The 16,565-nt window shown below is 39.3% G+C and overlaps 1 protein-coding gene across 3 annotated transcripts in view; it reads right to left on the bottom strand.

The window, feature by feature from the left end:
- The window catches only part of PDSS2 (decaprenyl diphosphate synthase subunit 2), a 111,821-nt gene that overhangs the window by 7,447 nt on the left and 87,809 nt on the right, over positions 1-16,565 (bottom strand). Inside the window, exons 5-8 of one of the 3 annotated variants that reach the window (XM_014248334.2) lie at positions 8,108-8,281; positions 5,916-6,047; positions 2,325-2,360; positions 389-1,036 (exon numbers count right to left, since the gene is read on the bottom strand). In XM_014248334.2, the coding sequence (XP_014103809.1) occupies positions 947-1,036; positions 2,325-2,360; positions 5,916-6,047; positions 8,108-8,281 (432 nt within the window). In that variant the 3' untranslated portion in view covers positions 389-946. Of the gene's footprint in view, positions 1-388; positions 1,037-2,324; positions 2,361-5,915; positions 6,048-8,107; positions 8,282-16,565 lie in introns of those variants that run through there. The other 2 variants (XM_014248332.2, XM_014248333.2) reach the window with 2 other exon arrangements.

Here is a 16,565-nt window from a genome sequence, read left to right as displayed (position 1 = left end):
GCAGTTGTGAAGACTCTTTACCCAAAAGCATAATTTTCTTAAATCACACTAATGCAAATAGTGATTGTTAATTGTCATCTTAGCACACACATGCAATGAACTTCATATTTATGTTAAAACATGTGGTTATTTGCTTTAATGAAACAGAAGTTATGCTTGATTCTCACCCCAAAGAAGTGGGAAAATACCCAATGATTACAAAGAAAGATGCAACTGATTGTTGGTACTGGATGTACACCTTGATAATTCAGATATTAATTCCAAAAAATAAGAAAATTGCTTAATCTGAATGATTTTTAATGCTTTTGTAATACTACTAACACATCTAATAAGCTCCATCTTCATTAAATCACTGACTGTGCTGTGCTTCTCATTATACATAACAAAAGGAACTAATGGCAGTGGCTGCTCCAAAACAAACAAGACAAATCTTCATGCAAAACCAACATGGGTCATAAGCATCTACAAACAACAACCCCCTGTTTTTAACTCTTTGCTGCATTTCAGGAGCAGGAGGATGAATAGCCCGTGGCCTCCAGTCCTCCTAATGACTCCCTGGGATGTTAACAAAGACACGGGATGACTGTCCCTTACACCATGGGGCTGCAGACCCGCAGCCAGCACTGCACAGGATGGCTGCACTCACTGTGGCAGTCAGCAGAGGGGTGGGCAAGGGCAGCCAGCACCTCTGGCTGGCACCTCTGGCTGGCACTGTGCTAGTATTATTTATTAGCAGCATGGCAGCAGGCTACCACTGAGAAACCTCCTTGTAACCAAATATGACCTTTCCCATTTTTCTTCTCTCTTTCCTACCAGATGGGAAGTCAAGACTTTAGTGCCATGCAGTGTATGAACAGCTGGATCTACCCCACCCTGACTCATCCCTTCCAGCACTGTACAAACCCAGCTCCTGGTGTTGATGCAATATACAAACCAAGAAAGTATGTCACAGCATACTATGCCAGACTATGCCATGTTTTCCATGCCAGTTTGGATGAAAGGCCTCTATAACAGACAGCAGAGCAAATGGATAGGGCTACAGTAAAAAAAAAATAAATAAAGCTGTGCTATGTCCTCTCTCACTTGACTTAAAAATGACATTGTGTGGATCACAATTATAAAAATTAGGAGAAAACTTGTTCTAGATTTGCGAAAGTAAGTAACCTAGCTTAAACATTCACAGGAATGTCCCCAAGACACATCTGAAGAATAAATTTGGTGCTCTCAGTGGTGATTTAGAGGGAAGAAAACTGATACAACTGTGACTGCTGTGGAGAACAACCCAAAAGCACAGTGATTTTAAATAGCAAAGTAAGTTGAGATCCTTCTGATGTTCTAAGAGGATCAAAGGGCAGAGAGGTTTTTTAATAATCCAAATTGCAATTTTTCTTAATACAGAATACTTAAAATAATCTGACCCATACTTGTGTGTTAGCCTTCCATAGGAGCAGCAATCAGTCAGAGCTGTAACACTCTTCAGGTCCCATTTCAAGAAGCAATTCTCAATCATGCATGTGGCTCAGTAATTTATCTATAATTTCCCACTGATGCAGGAGATAACTGACTGGATTTCATGATCTGCTTAAGACTCAGAACAAGTCAGGCTCATGCTCAGTGAGCTGGAGGCACAGTGTCATCTCTCTCCACCACAAGAGTGCTGTGCTCCAATATTTAGCCAGGGGAACCTTGTCAGCCATCTCTTGCAGCCATTTAAGAGTTTTAAGGTGTCTCAGCTACTTCTAGTAAAGCTACTTAGTTCAGGTCTGCCTTTATTATATAGAAGTAGCAAATACAGTGCTGTAAAGCTAAAAGTTGTAATGGGGACTGGAAGAAAACAAATTATTGTATGTGTATATTTTTCAATAGATGCCATGGAACTAAGGAGAGATTAAAAAAATTAGCAGTGTACTCTACCAATAGAGAGAGATCACTGATAGGAATTAACCTGCAAGTGACTCCAGGAAAAAAAAGCAGCAAAAGTCATCAGAAGCCTGAGTTTGAAAATTGAGTTTGGGAAAGTAAATGGGAAAAATGACAGTAAAAATGATTATTCAATAACTACATTATTAAATTACTATTATTAGATACATTATTAAAATGCTATTATTAAATAGCTGCATTGTAGTTACAGTGCAGCTGTCTATTAGTGCCTTTTTAAAACCAAGAAATTGCACAAGCCATTCCCCCTCCCTTCATATACACACACACAACCTAGCTAACTTACAACCTAGCTTTAATAAGAAAGTTTCTCTCAACTGTCAAGAATATTATTGAAAATAATTTTAAAAAATATTAAAAACTAGATATAAATGTAATTTACCAACCTTCTTATAGTCCACAATGTTTCCTTTTCCTTGTGCCTTAAACAGAAAGAGATTTTATATCAGACACCACATTCTACAAACTTGAGTTGCAAGAATAAAGAATGCAATTAAATGAGCTACTACTTTAAACATAACTTACTTTCTTTAGGAATCTGATATAGAAAACCCTAAAATACAACCAAATGTGTTACCAGCTTACACAACATGGTTCTGTTTCAGATGAGAGCTGCAGATACTCAGTGTAATTTTTAGGCTTTTTTATTATGATTTGTAGTTAAACATTTGGTGAATCCAAAATGTTTTGGTCTTAAGAAATCTTTCTGTTTGCATTAATTAATCTCTTCCATGAGATTCTGAAATAAACTATCCTTCCTATCAGCATTAACAGGACTTATTTTCTTAAAGGAGAACTCTCTGTATACCTACACTGACTTGCATAAGGCAATAGTCTAGAGCTCCCAAAAGAGGCTGTTGGACCCTGTCAGAGCTGTTACACCCAGGTTAGAAGTGCTTTTGATTTAAGTATCAGCATCACCTTTTGAGTAAGTGACAGATAAATACAACCTGCAACTCCTAACACACTCAGAAAGAAATACAAATAAATTTTAAATTTCTTCTTGTCCAGATGCAGGCAACTATGTAGTCCAACTTCCTGAATTTTGTCACAGAATGACGTAGAAGATGTCTTTCTCACTTGGTGGCAGTGCTCTGGTAGAATCAGAGCATTAGCACTTAACCAACCTGAAAACCCTTCCCTGAGATCTGATCTGGATGTGCCACTATCACCTCATCCAACTCCAGCTCTTCTCTTTCCAGGTTCATTGAGGAAAAAAAAAATCACCTGTTTCTTTAGCTTCCTCAAGGGAAGACCCCAAACATCAGTTCTTCTGCAATGTGTCTCCTGGAAAGATGTAGATTAGGACAACTACCTCTCCATGTCCCCTGTGGGGACTTCAGAGATCCAGCTTTCCAACTGGGAGAACGAGAAGAGCTGAGACCTACACTGAAGAGGAACACTATGTGGCAAGCACAGCTTCAAAGGGATGTTGCTGAGCTGGCCCAGACTTGAAAAATGAATTGATTTTTGTAAAGGAGGAAAAATAAAATCTAGAAAAGAATTGATCACAGACTAAACAAACTGAACCTGAAGGAGAACAGTAGATAACAGAACTGATTCCTCTGTTCTGAAGGAGAAAGGGGACTGATCCACAAAAAAACCCTTGGCTTCTCTCTTTAGTTTTCTCAAGAGACAGCTTTTCTGGAATGCATGATAAGAAGACAGCCAGATAGTATTTGGGAGTAGCAAAACCATTGCCAGTTACTGCTTCCTTATTTGTATATTCCCATCTTCTTTGATTTGTCAACTTTCATTCACCTGATTGGATGTTACAGCTTCTTCAAAGTATGTCTAGTAGTTATACTGTATATTAGAACACCAGAAACATGTTCTTTAACAAGTGATTGCCTATATGCAGATTCACACTGCAGCAGAGAATCTGACATGTTTGAGGAAGATGTTTTTCAGCCATAGCAATACCAGGAAAGGTATGCTCAGTGTGCCTTCTCCTGTGCTTATTCTCATTACCAACAGCAAGAATATTTTCTCATGATCTACTCCTGTCAAGCATTCAAGTCAATGGCTGTTGTGCTCCTCCAGGCAACAACCTCATCCAGTCTGTCTCCTAAGCCTTCTTTACTACAACTGCACCATTGCTTTTTTCTCTTTTTTTAATCCTCACAGTAGTACTCTGGCTCTCCTTTTTCTGATCCTCATCTCAGACACACTGGTGTTTTTATTACCTTTTACATCAGACTTGCTCAGCTGGTTAAGCTTCTGACCTAAGCTTAACCTAAGCTTCTGGGCCTAAGTGGACTGCATGTGCTTTACCTATTAAAACCATACAAATGACATTGACAAAAGGGTGGCTTATGAGTGTACCCTTATGAGCACTTGCCACCGTGAGGAAGTCTCTCGTTTGAGCGTTTGGCCTACGCTGAATGTCACATAGTGAATGTGACTGTGGATGATACCTCAAAGAGCTTGTAGTTAATCAAAGATAACTTTCCTCTCTAAAGCAACACAAGTCAAGAAAGGCTCCTGGACTAGGCTCTTGTTCCATATTGTAGTTGGTAGTAGTGGTAGCATAGTAAATACCATGTATGAAGTATGTGTATAATAAATGAATGTATGAAGTACAGCAGTACTTGTAGTTAGCAAATACTCCTCCGCAGTACATGTCACTTGGCACCCCCAGCCTTTTCACACAGAAGTGTTTCATTGTTTCTATAATGCCCATTTTTGGTATGAAAATTTAGTAAGCAGACAGACGGCACTCCTGGAGTCCTGAAACCTCCTCTAGATTCTGCAGATGGGAAATTGTTTCAAAGCTTTTATACACTGCGCTGTGGAAATGCCATTATTCTCCAACTATAATCCAAGTCCATTTACATTCAACTCGCATATGAGCCTTGTGTTGTCACTGCTGAATTCCAAAAATCCTCACCATGCTTTATGAACTACCAGTCCCTTATTTCAAAGTGACAATAGGTTTGCTTAAAATTAAGATCCCCCTATTCTATATCACTGTAGGACTGTAGATTCTGCATACATCTCCCAAAATTTCATGGCTGAAGAGACCATGCCTCTGGCTTGCAATATGTGAAGGCAGGTTAGAACTAGGCAGAGGTTTAGACTCCACATCCTGTACCTGATTCCTGCTTTCAAGCCAGCAGAGAAAGAATCCTTCAGCAAGCACATCTTGAATGAATATGCTTGCAAAGAGCCAGCTTCTTATTAAAGGCAGCAGCCTTTCTAACAAACTGTGTAACAACAAGCATGAATTTCCAAATGGCAGTCATCACTGTTGTTTAGACAGACAAAACATGTCCAACTGATGCGGGAACTCAACAGAATGCTTAATTTTGGCCATTTTGGTGCTTCCCCCTCCCCCTTTCCCTTCTTGCTGTCTTCTACAGTTATCTATTTGTGCTTTGGCAACATTCAGGAAACTATTCACGGACCTGAATCCTGCTGTGGTACATGACAGTTACCACATAGTTATTTCATTCTTATTGCCTTCCTCATGTAAAAATCAGAGGAAAAAAATAGGTAAATAAGAGAATTAAGAACAAGGGTATCAGACAGCTAGATCTCAAAACTATTTTGTGGTCAGAAAGCCAAGCTCCACAGATCTTTCCACTGAAAATTACTACTCCCAGCATCATGTTGACAGAAGAAAATGTGTGCCTACCTTTCAACCCCTGTGATGGTTGAAGTTCTCTGCTTTAAGCTGCCAGTGAAAGCAGCTTTACTAAGACATGGGACTGCACAAGCAGTGCAGAGGAACAAACATATGCTCCACGGAAATGAATCTGCCTGTTACACTGGTATACAGAAGTCTGTCAGAGCTTGACTGTCAGGTCCCTAAATTTCCCCTTGTTTAAAGTGTGGATGAGAGAGGTACTAAGCACTAGAGAGCACAGGGAAACCTCTCATCAGTTTCTAAGTTCTTTTGCAGATTGAAAGTACAGATAGGAAAAAATAAACAAATAGCAAAACCAGGAAATTCTTAACAGTGCTTTACATATTACCTCTCTAATCTGTTTAAGCCATGCCTCCCTTCCACGGAATTCCTGATGAAGGATTGCAGGAGCAGAATTCAAATTGAAGGTCATGGTGTCATTAGAACTTTCTTTAACAAATGGCTGCAGGTCCGAATGTAGCTGAAAAAGAACACACACACATTCAATTCCCAGGAACAGTCTAAACTTATCCACCCACTTCTCAAACTTAGGTCCGCATCCTGATTCTACACCTACTCACCACTTCCTACTTTGACACTTGTACTCTGGTTGCACTTTTTCAAGTTTGGGGGAGGGATAGAAAGATGTTGAAAGCCTTGCAGTGGTGGAAAGATGTGGTAAAGAGAAGAATGTAGAGAGTCTGCAAAGACACAGATAAAGGACAGCTTGCAGAGCTGGGCAAGCCATGGGACACAGCCAGGTAGGAGATGTGGAGTGGCAAGAAACAGGGAAAATATTAAAGGAGAGAATGACCCAGCCTTCGGTGGGAAGAAGATCAGGTTTTAGTCTGGGCAGAGTATTACATTCTACTTTTGAGTACCTGAGGAAGCAGACACAGTATGACCTTCCTTCTGACAAAGCAAATGCAATATAGCTAGGAGCTTTCTATGAAAATTATGCAATCCTTAATACACAACTATGTGTCAATGGTGAATATATTAATATTAAAGCATACACAAAATATTAAGGATATAACTGCACTCGAAGTAATTTACTGGTAGAATTGTACCTAGTAATAGCATATAGTGGCATTTCTGTGGCAGTAAAACTGTGCTTTATAAAACCACTTCCTTCTCCTGTAGGAACTAGAAACTGCATAAATCAACTCATCTGAAGCAGATGGGAGGTCTGTCTGCCTGTCTCAAGCTATATCTAACCTCGCAAGTGATGCAATACAGCAGAAGCAGATCTGTGTTTTCCTCTGCACTAACTCTAGCTGCAGACTCAATGTCTTCTAGCAGAGGTCAGAGAACTTGTCCAGGAAATCCTACTACTCTAGAGGTATAGGATGCTCCTGTCCAGACATAGTGACCTCCACCTCCCTCCTTATCTTCTAGCTGTCCTCTATGGAAGTTCCCTCCACAGCAGGTTATTCAGAGGGGATATGGCTCAGCCCATGCTGCTGCAGACAATTGAGCCTCACAGTACAAATCTCTGAACGGTGGCAGCCAAGATCCAACATGTTATGTACAGCCTGGGGAATGAGAGGTTGGAAAGCAGTGCTGTGGAAAGGGACCTGGGGGTCCTCGTTGATGGCACGTGGAGCATGAGTCAGCAGTGCCCTGGCAGCCAGGAGGGCCAACCCTGTCCTGAAGGACATCAGGCACAGCATCTGGGACAGCCTCACCTCCAGTGCTGGGGGAAGTTCTGGGCACCTCAACATAAGAAAGACATTAAACTATTAGAGAGTGTCCAAATGAGGGCAACAAAGATGGTGAAGGGCCTTGAGGGGAAGCTGTATGAGGAGCAGCTGAGGTCACTTGGTCTGTTCAGCCTGGAGGAGACAGAAGACCTTACTGCAGTCTTCAACATCCTTGTGAGGGGAAGAGGAGGGGCAGACACTGATCTCTTCTCTCTGGTGCCCACTGACAGGACCCAAGGGAATGGTCTGAAGTTGTGCCAGGGGAGGTTTAGGTTGGCTATTAGAAAAAGCCTCTTCACCCAGAGAGTGGTTTGGCACTGGAACAGGCTCTGTCCCCTTGTCACAGCACCAAGCCTAAGAGTTCAGAAGTGTTTGGACAATGCTCTCAGGCACAGGGTGTGACTGTTGGGGATGGTCCTGTGCAGCGCTGGGAGTTGGACTAGATGATCCTTGTGGATCCCTTCTAATTCAACATATTCCATGGCATGTTTTCTCCTGCAACTCTTGCAATGGGACAGTGGGTTTAGAAATAATGTGGGAGCAGAGAAGGTAAAGTTTTAAGCTGCTGCAGAAAGATATGCTAGAGGGATGTTAACAGAGCCTTTAATGTAATGAGCTCCATTGCCAGGAGTGTGACTTCGGTTGTTCACAAGTGCTGTTCATACCAACAGTTTCTGCAAACATCTCACTCCCTACAGCAGTCAAATTTCTCAACACTCACCTGCTGGCTAAAGTCTACAGCATAAGTCACGCAGTATACGACAGAGCTCACGAGCAACACATCTTACAAGCCTTTCCTTCTATATTTAAGCTCCCAGAACAAAAGGAAAAGGTGTACCTTATGACTCATAGACATATGCTTCCCATACTGGAATGCCATGTCCTGGATCTCAGCGCTGTGCTTTGCTAGCTCCATTGCAGCCTGGCAGCTCTTTGCCAGCAAGGCACTGTGTGACAGGAAAACCTGCTCCTTCCACCTAGATATGCCAATATCATCCGTGAGGCAGTTCTCCTGAAAATGAAACAAAGGCTAGCATGAAAACACCAAAACTGCACGTGTCAGCTCACAGAAGTTAATAGTGTGGCACAGGTGAGTAGCGTGTGGTAAGTAACAAACAAAATTCTGGGTGCCATGGTGCCAAATAAATTCTTTTAGGGATGAATAGAGGAAAATATCCAAATAAACATATTGGCAGCTTCAAACAAAAACCTTCTCCATTTTCTTTTCAAAAAGTACAATGCAAAATATGTGGAACTGTCAACAGATTCAATATAAATATTTTTTAAATTACTGCATCATCACATTGAACATTAACAGCCAACTATAGCTCTCATGAGGGACTAGGGAGGAAAAAACCCCCACAACCAAAACTCCAAAACAAACCCAAAAAGCAAACCTCCCCCTAAGTACACCCGCACTTCAGCCCCTTCCCAGTTACCAAGAAACAACAGTCCCAAACAATCTCGAGAAGTCCCTAGAATTTCTCCTTTGTAGTCAAGAAAAAAACTAATTACAACAGGTCTTGAAAATTCTTATAGACTCCACTGAAAAAATGAGGGGCTGTGAGAAAGGACTTGTACCTCTTCTGCTCCCATATTAAGGGCGAGGAGTGACTGAAAGTATTAAAAAAAAAATAAAGTTGCAATTTAAACCTGTCAGGGATTAATTAATGTTCTCAGGGGCTGATAGAGGCATCTCAGCTATGCCTGTGCTGAACTTTACCACCTTGACTGTAAGGTCAGAGATGCTCAACCCATCTCAAAATTTTTTTGTATCCAAAGTACTTATTTGGATTACTTTCCACAGTATTTTAATTAACACAAATCAAATACCTTCTCCCAAAATCCAAATTCAGCTGCTATTCCTCTGACTCATAAGGTGTTAATATGCCAATAATTCACTCATGTCTTCAAAGCTAGACATTACTTTAATCTGTCTCACATACTGTCATGCCTTTAGATACTAAGGATGGGGGGCGGAACCCCCAAAACCAGAAAAGATCGTAACTGTTTTGCTTCGAAAAATAAAATGAATAATGAGAAGCTAAAAAAAATGTAAAGCACAAAAATGTTAATGATTTTGTAATTTCTCAGTTCAGCTACATCTGTAACATACCCTAAGACAAAAGATATTCTTTAAAAGAGTAATATAAAAACCCCTCTTATACAACAAACCTTTTCCCTTGAAGTGATGTCAATTAAATTACTTAGAAATGAGCAAGAAGTAATTCTGTGTGACCCTATAGTTTTCTAGCAAGGTATTATCTGTCATGAAATCAGTAACAAATGAAATAGAATCCATCCGTTCAGCTCTAATTTTCCTCCCTTATGGATATCACCCAGAAGTGCTGTGTTACAAGGGAGAGGATAATCTGAGACTAATGGAAAAAGTAGGAGAATTCTGCAATGCCAAGTTACACAGAGCTGTATCAAAATGCCTTTGCTTTCAGACATACTATTAAGTTATACAAGGAAAGTGAAGAACAGAGAAACCACATGTTTGCTATTATGCATATGACAACTTACAAAGTCAAGCCTAAACTTTCCTCTGTTTCTGTATTTTTGTTTTAATATCTTAACACAGCCCAGAGCTTGTGCAAATTCCCATGACTGGCAAAATGTCAAAATGAGCATTTAATTCAAGTAGTTTCCCATATATCAAGTCTCTTTTTTTTTTTTTTCCATTTAGATATAGGTCAATTTATTTTAAATTTAAAATCAGGAGCTGTTGGAAGATGAAACACAATCTTTTCCTTAACAACCAATCTGCTCAGTGAAAAAACAGTATTTACTAAAATTTGTTGGATGATACTGAAAATTGGCAGTGATTTTTATAATAGTTTGTTTTACATCCAAATAAGAAAAAAATACTCTAGAAAAGTACCTTGCAACAATTTTGAAGTTAACAAAATCTTTCAGAAGACCCATAAGCTGAAAATGATTGCTTTCTAGAGCCTTTGAGCAGCAAGAGAAATGCAGACATTATCCAATATCAACTGAAGGAACTCAAGAAGCTTAAACAGTCACTGCAACTCAATGTAAACAAGAAAATTAATTCTATGATTTGTTACAAAATTATATTCCTAAACAAGTTAGAATTTCATTAACAGGATTGAAAATGATGGCAGAAAAAGTTACTGTCCACTACATAAACATTATTTAAAAGCTTCAAGCACCTAAAATGAGCATCTAACTACAAAAAACCCACAGGAATTCAACACATATTTGAAGACTGAAATCTTGAAAACGTAAGTATTGAAAATCTCTGGGCTACAGAAACAAGCCAGTTGTAAAAAGGCATTATGTCCATATGGATATGCTTTAGCATATGAACTTGCATGCCAGAATATAGCTGATTTTAATCACAGAGCTTCTAATGACCACATACCCCTAAAGCTTCTGCTGCTTAAGACAGAGGCAGACACATCCTTTCTTCAGCAAAATTTTCCAACAATGCCGTTTTTTTCCAAGCTTAACTCTCATGTTATACACAAAGCATCCACCAACCACACCACATTCTTACAAGGGTATGTAGGACAATATCTAAACACTACTTTGAAAACATCAAGGGAAAACCCAAACTAGCTCTAGATTGGAAAGGCTGTAAAATCTGATATCACAACAGCTCTTACTACTTCTAGAGAAATTTTCACTGCTTTGTAAGCTTTGTTTTGTTCTGTCAGCAGTGGGTATAAAAGTAGACATTAGTTGGCCCAGAAGGCTCTTAAGGCTTTCTTATAAAAACCCCTCTAAAGTCAAATGAATTCTAGTTGTAGATGACAATGCCCAGACATTTGATTAACTAACGCCTGTGGGCTGACCTCATTCACAAATTCTGTCACCAAGAAATGGGTGCAGATCACCCCTGGTGCTGTCAGGCTGGCAGGTGGCGGTGGATGAAGAGAGCTGAACACCTCACCATCACTGGAAGAAAACCGCCAACTCCAGAGACAGTTTGCATAATGTCAGCATAAGAGCACAGGAAAAATATCCAAATCCAGCTCTGTCAATCATCATTTCCAATGGGAAATGAACAGCTGAGGGTGTTCCCATTTTGCTATTGGCAAGGTCAGTTACCGCTTTGTTAGAAACTGCCTAGCTGAGATTTTTTTTTATTAAACTACTTCCATAATTTAAACTGTGTTTAAAACAATCACCTCAGGAAACAAAACACTTGCAGAAAATGAAATTGTGGGACAAAATATGCAATCATAACCATCAGGAAGGGCAGCTCTTAGTGACAGTACCAAGGATATCCAGTACACAAGCAACAATAGCATAGTTTGATTCATCTCACCAAAGAAGATTGTTATATGAGGCTCAGCCAAAAACATATTAAGGAAATATGAATGAAAAATATGTCTTAGAACTGAACAAACCCATTTGCAAAATCAAGAAGGAGCAGAAGTCAGAGACTTTAAACTTCAGCTATAGTTTGTAACAGAGCCCTTCATTTATTTCCATACCATGGCAGCTCCTTCTTAACCATCTGCTGTTGCACAAAATGATCCAAATGTCTGAATCATTTATATCAAACATTAGTTCAGTTCTCAATGGACAAATAATCCACAGAAACACATAGAAATAATTTTACATTACATATTCAAAGTTTTAAATTAGGTAGTTCAAGAACTTCTATTTTTCGTAAATAAAATCCAATGCAAATATGAATCACTCTACCAGCAGCAAGCCCCTGTAAAACATTTCACACATGGTTCACACAAGCTTTCAGCAGATGTATTCATGCTTGCTGAACATGACAGGGCATGTTTTATTGGTCTATTAATACCCATCTTCACTGCTTTTGGAGGAACAAGGCTGTCTGCAAATGGGTCAATAAAGCAAGCTACTGACTACTTTTATCATGATACTGTGAAAAAACAACACCCGGTTTTAAAAGAAAAGTTTGTAAACTTATCATAAAGATAAATATCTCTTCACATCTGTTGCTTTTAAATCTCTGTGGAAAAACTTAGTATTTAGAAGAACAAAAGCTGTAAATAAATAACATTGGCCTTCTTTTTAGCTATGCTCTTTTTCCTCTTTTTCCCCCAACACATTTTCTTATTCTTTTCACATATGCTCTTTATTCAAATTCTGTGTTTTATACTTGTCTTTTGTCTTGCAACAGAAACATTTGTTCAAAAAAAGTGAAAGCTCTAGCTCTGCTGCCCTGCTAAAAGGTGGCCTACATGACTCAAAATATACTTGATTTACCACCTACAGTAAAATGATAAACAAATCCCTTACTTGTGATACAGAGTCACAGCTGTCCAGTTGATGGACATGTGCAATGTTCCAAAACATTATTCCTCAAAGCAGGGCTGGGACCAAACATCAAAGAAGTATTGGCACAGCTCACCGCATGTAGCCCATCCTTACCAAGAAAATAAACTAATTTTCATTAAAAAACCCTACAGTGGTCTAAAATAAATATCTGTTAATTCACTCTTTGATACAATGAGTACTTGCTACTAATGCCATTATTTTCTACACTTGTTTAACATATTAGTTATGCACAGCTTTCACAAAATTGCATCAAAAATTTCGAATAGCTCTTCTGGCCATCAGTGGAACAGTTGGGAATGGTCCTGTCTTATGTAATAGTCCCACTCCAATACTATAATGAGCTTTGCTAATGCACATTTATCATCAGCTAGATATTCTGAAGACAAGAAAAAATCACCAAAACCCAAGCAAATTATTTCCCCTCAAAGTCCCTCATACTTTAAGATTGGAAGAGCATTCTGGTAGGTTAAGCTCAAGAGCCAACACCCTGAAGTCCCTCTCTTGATTCTGCTGTTTGACCTTGAGCTTCCTTGCCATCTCTTACCCCTGCACAGTGAATTGGCAGGAATATTCAAGTAAACCCCCTTAGTATTTGTTAAATGATCTGGAATATTAAAACAGAGGGGGTTTATAAATATGACAGTATTCTCTGAGTTAGCAAACAGTTTAGAAGCCTTCAGCCTCCTATAAGTTTGAACCAGAAACTCAGAGCAATTGAGGTTTTTTTCTGTTAAAAATAGATAACCACAATCACAACTGAAGGCCAGACTGGACAATTTTCACCTTTGCACTCACTAAGGCAAAATTTTTACTCCCAAATTAGACCTAGATTTAGGGAAGGCAAATGGGAACTGGGAAGAATGTCTTCCACTTGCAGAATTTTGGGCTGAGAGGGGATTTAGCACAGAAAACTGCAACAGTTTATCATATCACCCCTTCCAGATCCAGGTTAGAGTCCAACATATAAACTTAATACTGTTAATGCAATATCTTAAACCACAGCAGCTGTTTGTTACTTTGTACATAGTGACAACTCTTAACCTTCAGGCTGTGTCAAAGCCTACACTTCATAGTTTGGCTTGTCACTTCAAATAATGATGAGAAGTTAAATATTAGCTTTTTCTTTCCTGATTTCACACAGATCTAATGGCTTACCTATGCAGAAAAGATGAAGAATGATCAAACAGAATGTACTAAAATGGGACAGCTGTGGGATTGCACGTGGCTGTGCGGAGGAAAAAAAAAGTGGTAATGAAGCTGTCAAATAATTATATCCATTATGGGTTCAGGAGTAAATCAGGTCAGTCTTGTTAGGTCAAACAATTCTTTGAACTTTCCTACTGGGTTATCTAAGTGAAGAAGACTGAAACTTTTTTTCTGTAAACATGAACTTAGGGTGTCAGAGAAGGAAGGTTAACTTTGCAGATATATTTTTGTATTTTTATCTACTATTCAGGTAGACATTCAGCAAAGTTCAAAATAACTTGGTGCTAAGTTAGTTTATTTTATAGTACTAAAGAGCTGTAAAACAACTGTATTAAGGACATTTAACATATGAAGTACAGTTTTCTTGCCTCAGGGAAAGAAAAAAAAAACAAAACAAGGTGAGAAGATATCCTTCTTCTTTTCCAAAAATTAACACATTCCCAGCAATGAAAATGCCATTACTAGCATCCCTATGCCCTATTCCTAAAAAGAGAAATAAATTTGACATTTGAGATTTAGTTGTGGAGCAGATTAAAGCATTTGTCTTACCTCTGGGAAATGTAGTTCACAACTTTGTTTCAATCAAATTGCAATTAAGGAAGAAGGGAAGATGCACAAAGGACAGAAATAAGACCAACAACTTAACTAGTCTATTTGCCAGTCTTTGCTAAAGAAATGTTCAGGACGAATGGGACACTGCCTTGGCAGAACAGTGTGAGGAGAGCAGCAGGGATATGTCTCAGCACAACATGAAACTATGAATTTCTCAGAGAACTAGACAGAAAATTTTAAAGCAGATGCCACACCTTGTTGTAGGTCTCGTCAGAAGTCACACACTACTATAAAGGCTGAACTTTAGACACTGTCATGTAAATGTCTCTATTACACCACCACACTAATTGTGTTTTGAGTTAACTGGGTTCCCCTTAGGAAGGGTACAGTGTACTTTCAACTCTCCTTAGACAGAAATAGTCACTGAAACAAAATAAGTCTTTGCTATTTGTAACTGGGCCAGGGCAGGGTAAATGTCATGCAGCTGCACTTAGTTTATCTCACACTTCCCCCTGCAATCCACACATGTGGAAGGCTTCAGTAAGGCAACAGAAAATCAAAAAAGAATGACTAAGAAAGAAAAGATTAAGATCTTCTGCAGTGGAAGGAATTCAAATGAGTCCACAAGATTTCTCATTTACAGAGGGGTCATGGTTTCAGTAAAATGCAGTTTGATTGCTGAGATGAACCTGTAGAGCTTTACCTCTACACATGAAAAAGTAGAAAGTAGATGAGTGTTTTCAAAATATACCTGCAATCTACTTGTATTTAGAAACCTGCTGGAATAGCAAAAACATTTCAACTATTCTTGACAAAAATCTCAGAGATACCATCTATTTTAACATATAACCCTCAGCACAGTCCCTGGGAGCAACACCGAAGGGCTGAGGTCAGTTTATACACTGGTTAAACACAGCAGGTGCAGAAGCATCGCCAAGTTCCAAACGCTGCCCTCCTGCTCCACTTCCTCCCAGGTTCCACTCCTGAGAGGTGCCAGAGGACACTCCAGGCATGACATCGTTTCTGTGCATCCTAGAGACCTGTGAGCCCCAGGCAGCCCATTATTGCTGTCCTGCTAGAGGCTCTCACTCAGCTCAGCAGTGTGATCGTTCTCTTCCTAACTGGATTCAGTCAAAATGACAGGGATACCCCTCAGTGAGGTTAGTTTTAGTGATGTGACTTGGCTGTTGCAGAGCAGGAGAGACAGAGTGTCCAAGGGAGCAGCACCCTCCAGAACACAGCGCTGACATCCAGTGGAATGCTCCACTTGCCCACTGTGGTTTGCCTGGTGCAGAGGCATCAGGGCACGCATCTAGTGTAGCAGCAGCCCATGAGAACAGCATTTTACCATGGTGTCAAAATTGTTACATATGACAACACAGCAACAGTAAACCAGAGCTGCAATTTCAGTACACAACACCTGCTGAACCATAAGATTCAGGTCTCCCAGGCGTGTGAGACAACACTGCTAGAAGCGAATCTACCTCAGTGGATTTCAAGATCGATACTTACATATACACAGTGCTCACCAGTGACCGAAAACCTGCTATGATAAAATCTGTAGAGATCATGATTTTATTACATTTATTACATTAAATTACTGATTTTATTGCACGTTATGTGCAATGTATTAAGACACGCAATAAAATGAAAAAATGAAAAAAACTCTAATTTGAAAGTAAATGAAAAAATGAAAATGAGAAAACCACTTTTTTGCGCCAACACACAAGCCTACTTCAAGAATGGCCTCTAGAAATTTCCTTGAATGTTCTAGTAAAGATAAAAATACCTACATCTAATTTGACCAATTTTCATTATTGCTCTTGCCAAACAATAACACAGAATAAGTGCAACTGCCTTTGATGAAATACAAGATTATTTGTTGTGAAATGCTAGCAGTTATTATCTTAGCTCATGCTAACTTATGAAATACATGCACAGTCACTTCTGATGGAGAAGAACACAGCACTATACTCCTAGCACTCCAGGACAAAACTCAGAAGAAAGGACATATAAGTTTGGGAAGAACCATTCTGTAAACCACTCTGGGCTTGGAAACAACAGGTTTGATATGAAAATATTAATGATGATGACAACATTGTAACAAATACCCCTAACAGAACCTTGACTAGGAACCTCTGAAAGCATTTGGAAAGCCTGCAGTAAGATGTGACTAGAGCTCCTGGTAATGACAGATTGTATTTTATTAAGCACTCACAAAAACAAAATAGTTCCTCCTTGAGAACTTC

Source organism: Pseudopodoces humilis, chromosome 3 (assembly GCF_049639895.1).
Source record: "Pseudopodoces humilis isolate 2021_Gansu_Grassland_sample_001 chromosome 3, ASM4963989v1, whole genome shotgun sequence".
NCBI lineage: Eukaryota > Metazoa > Chordata > Aves > Passeriformes > Paridae > Pseudopodoces > Pseudopodoces humilis.
Note: the sequence above shows the minus strand (reverse complement) of the source record. Positions and strands in the feature narration are given on the sequence as shown.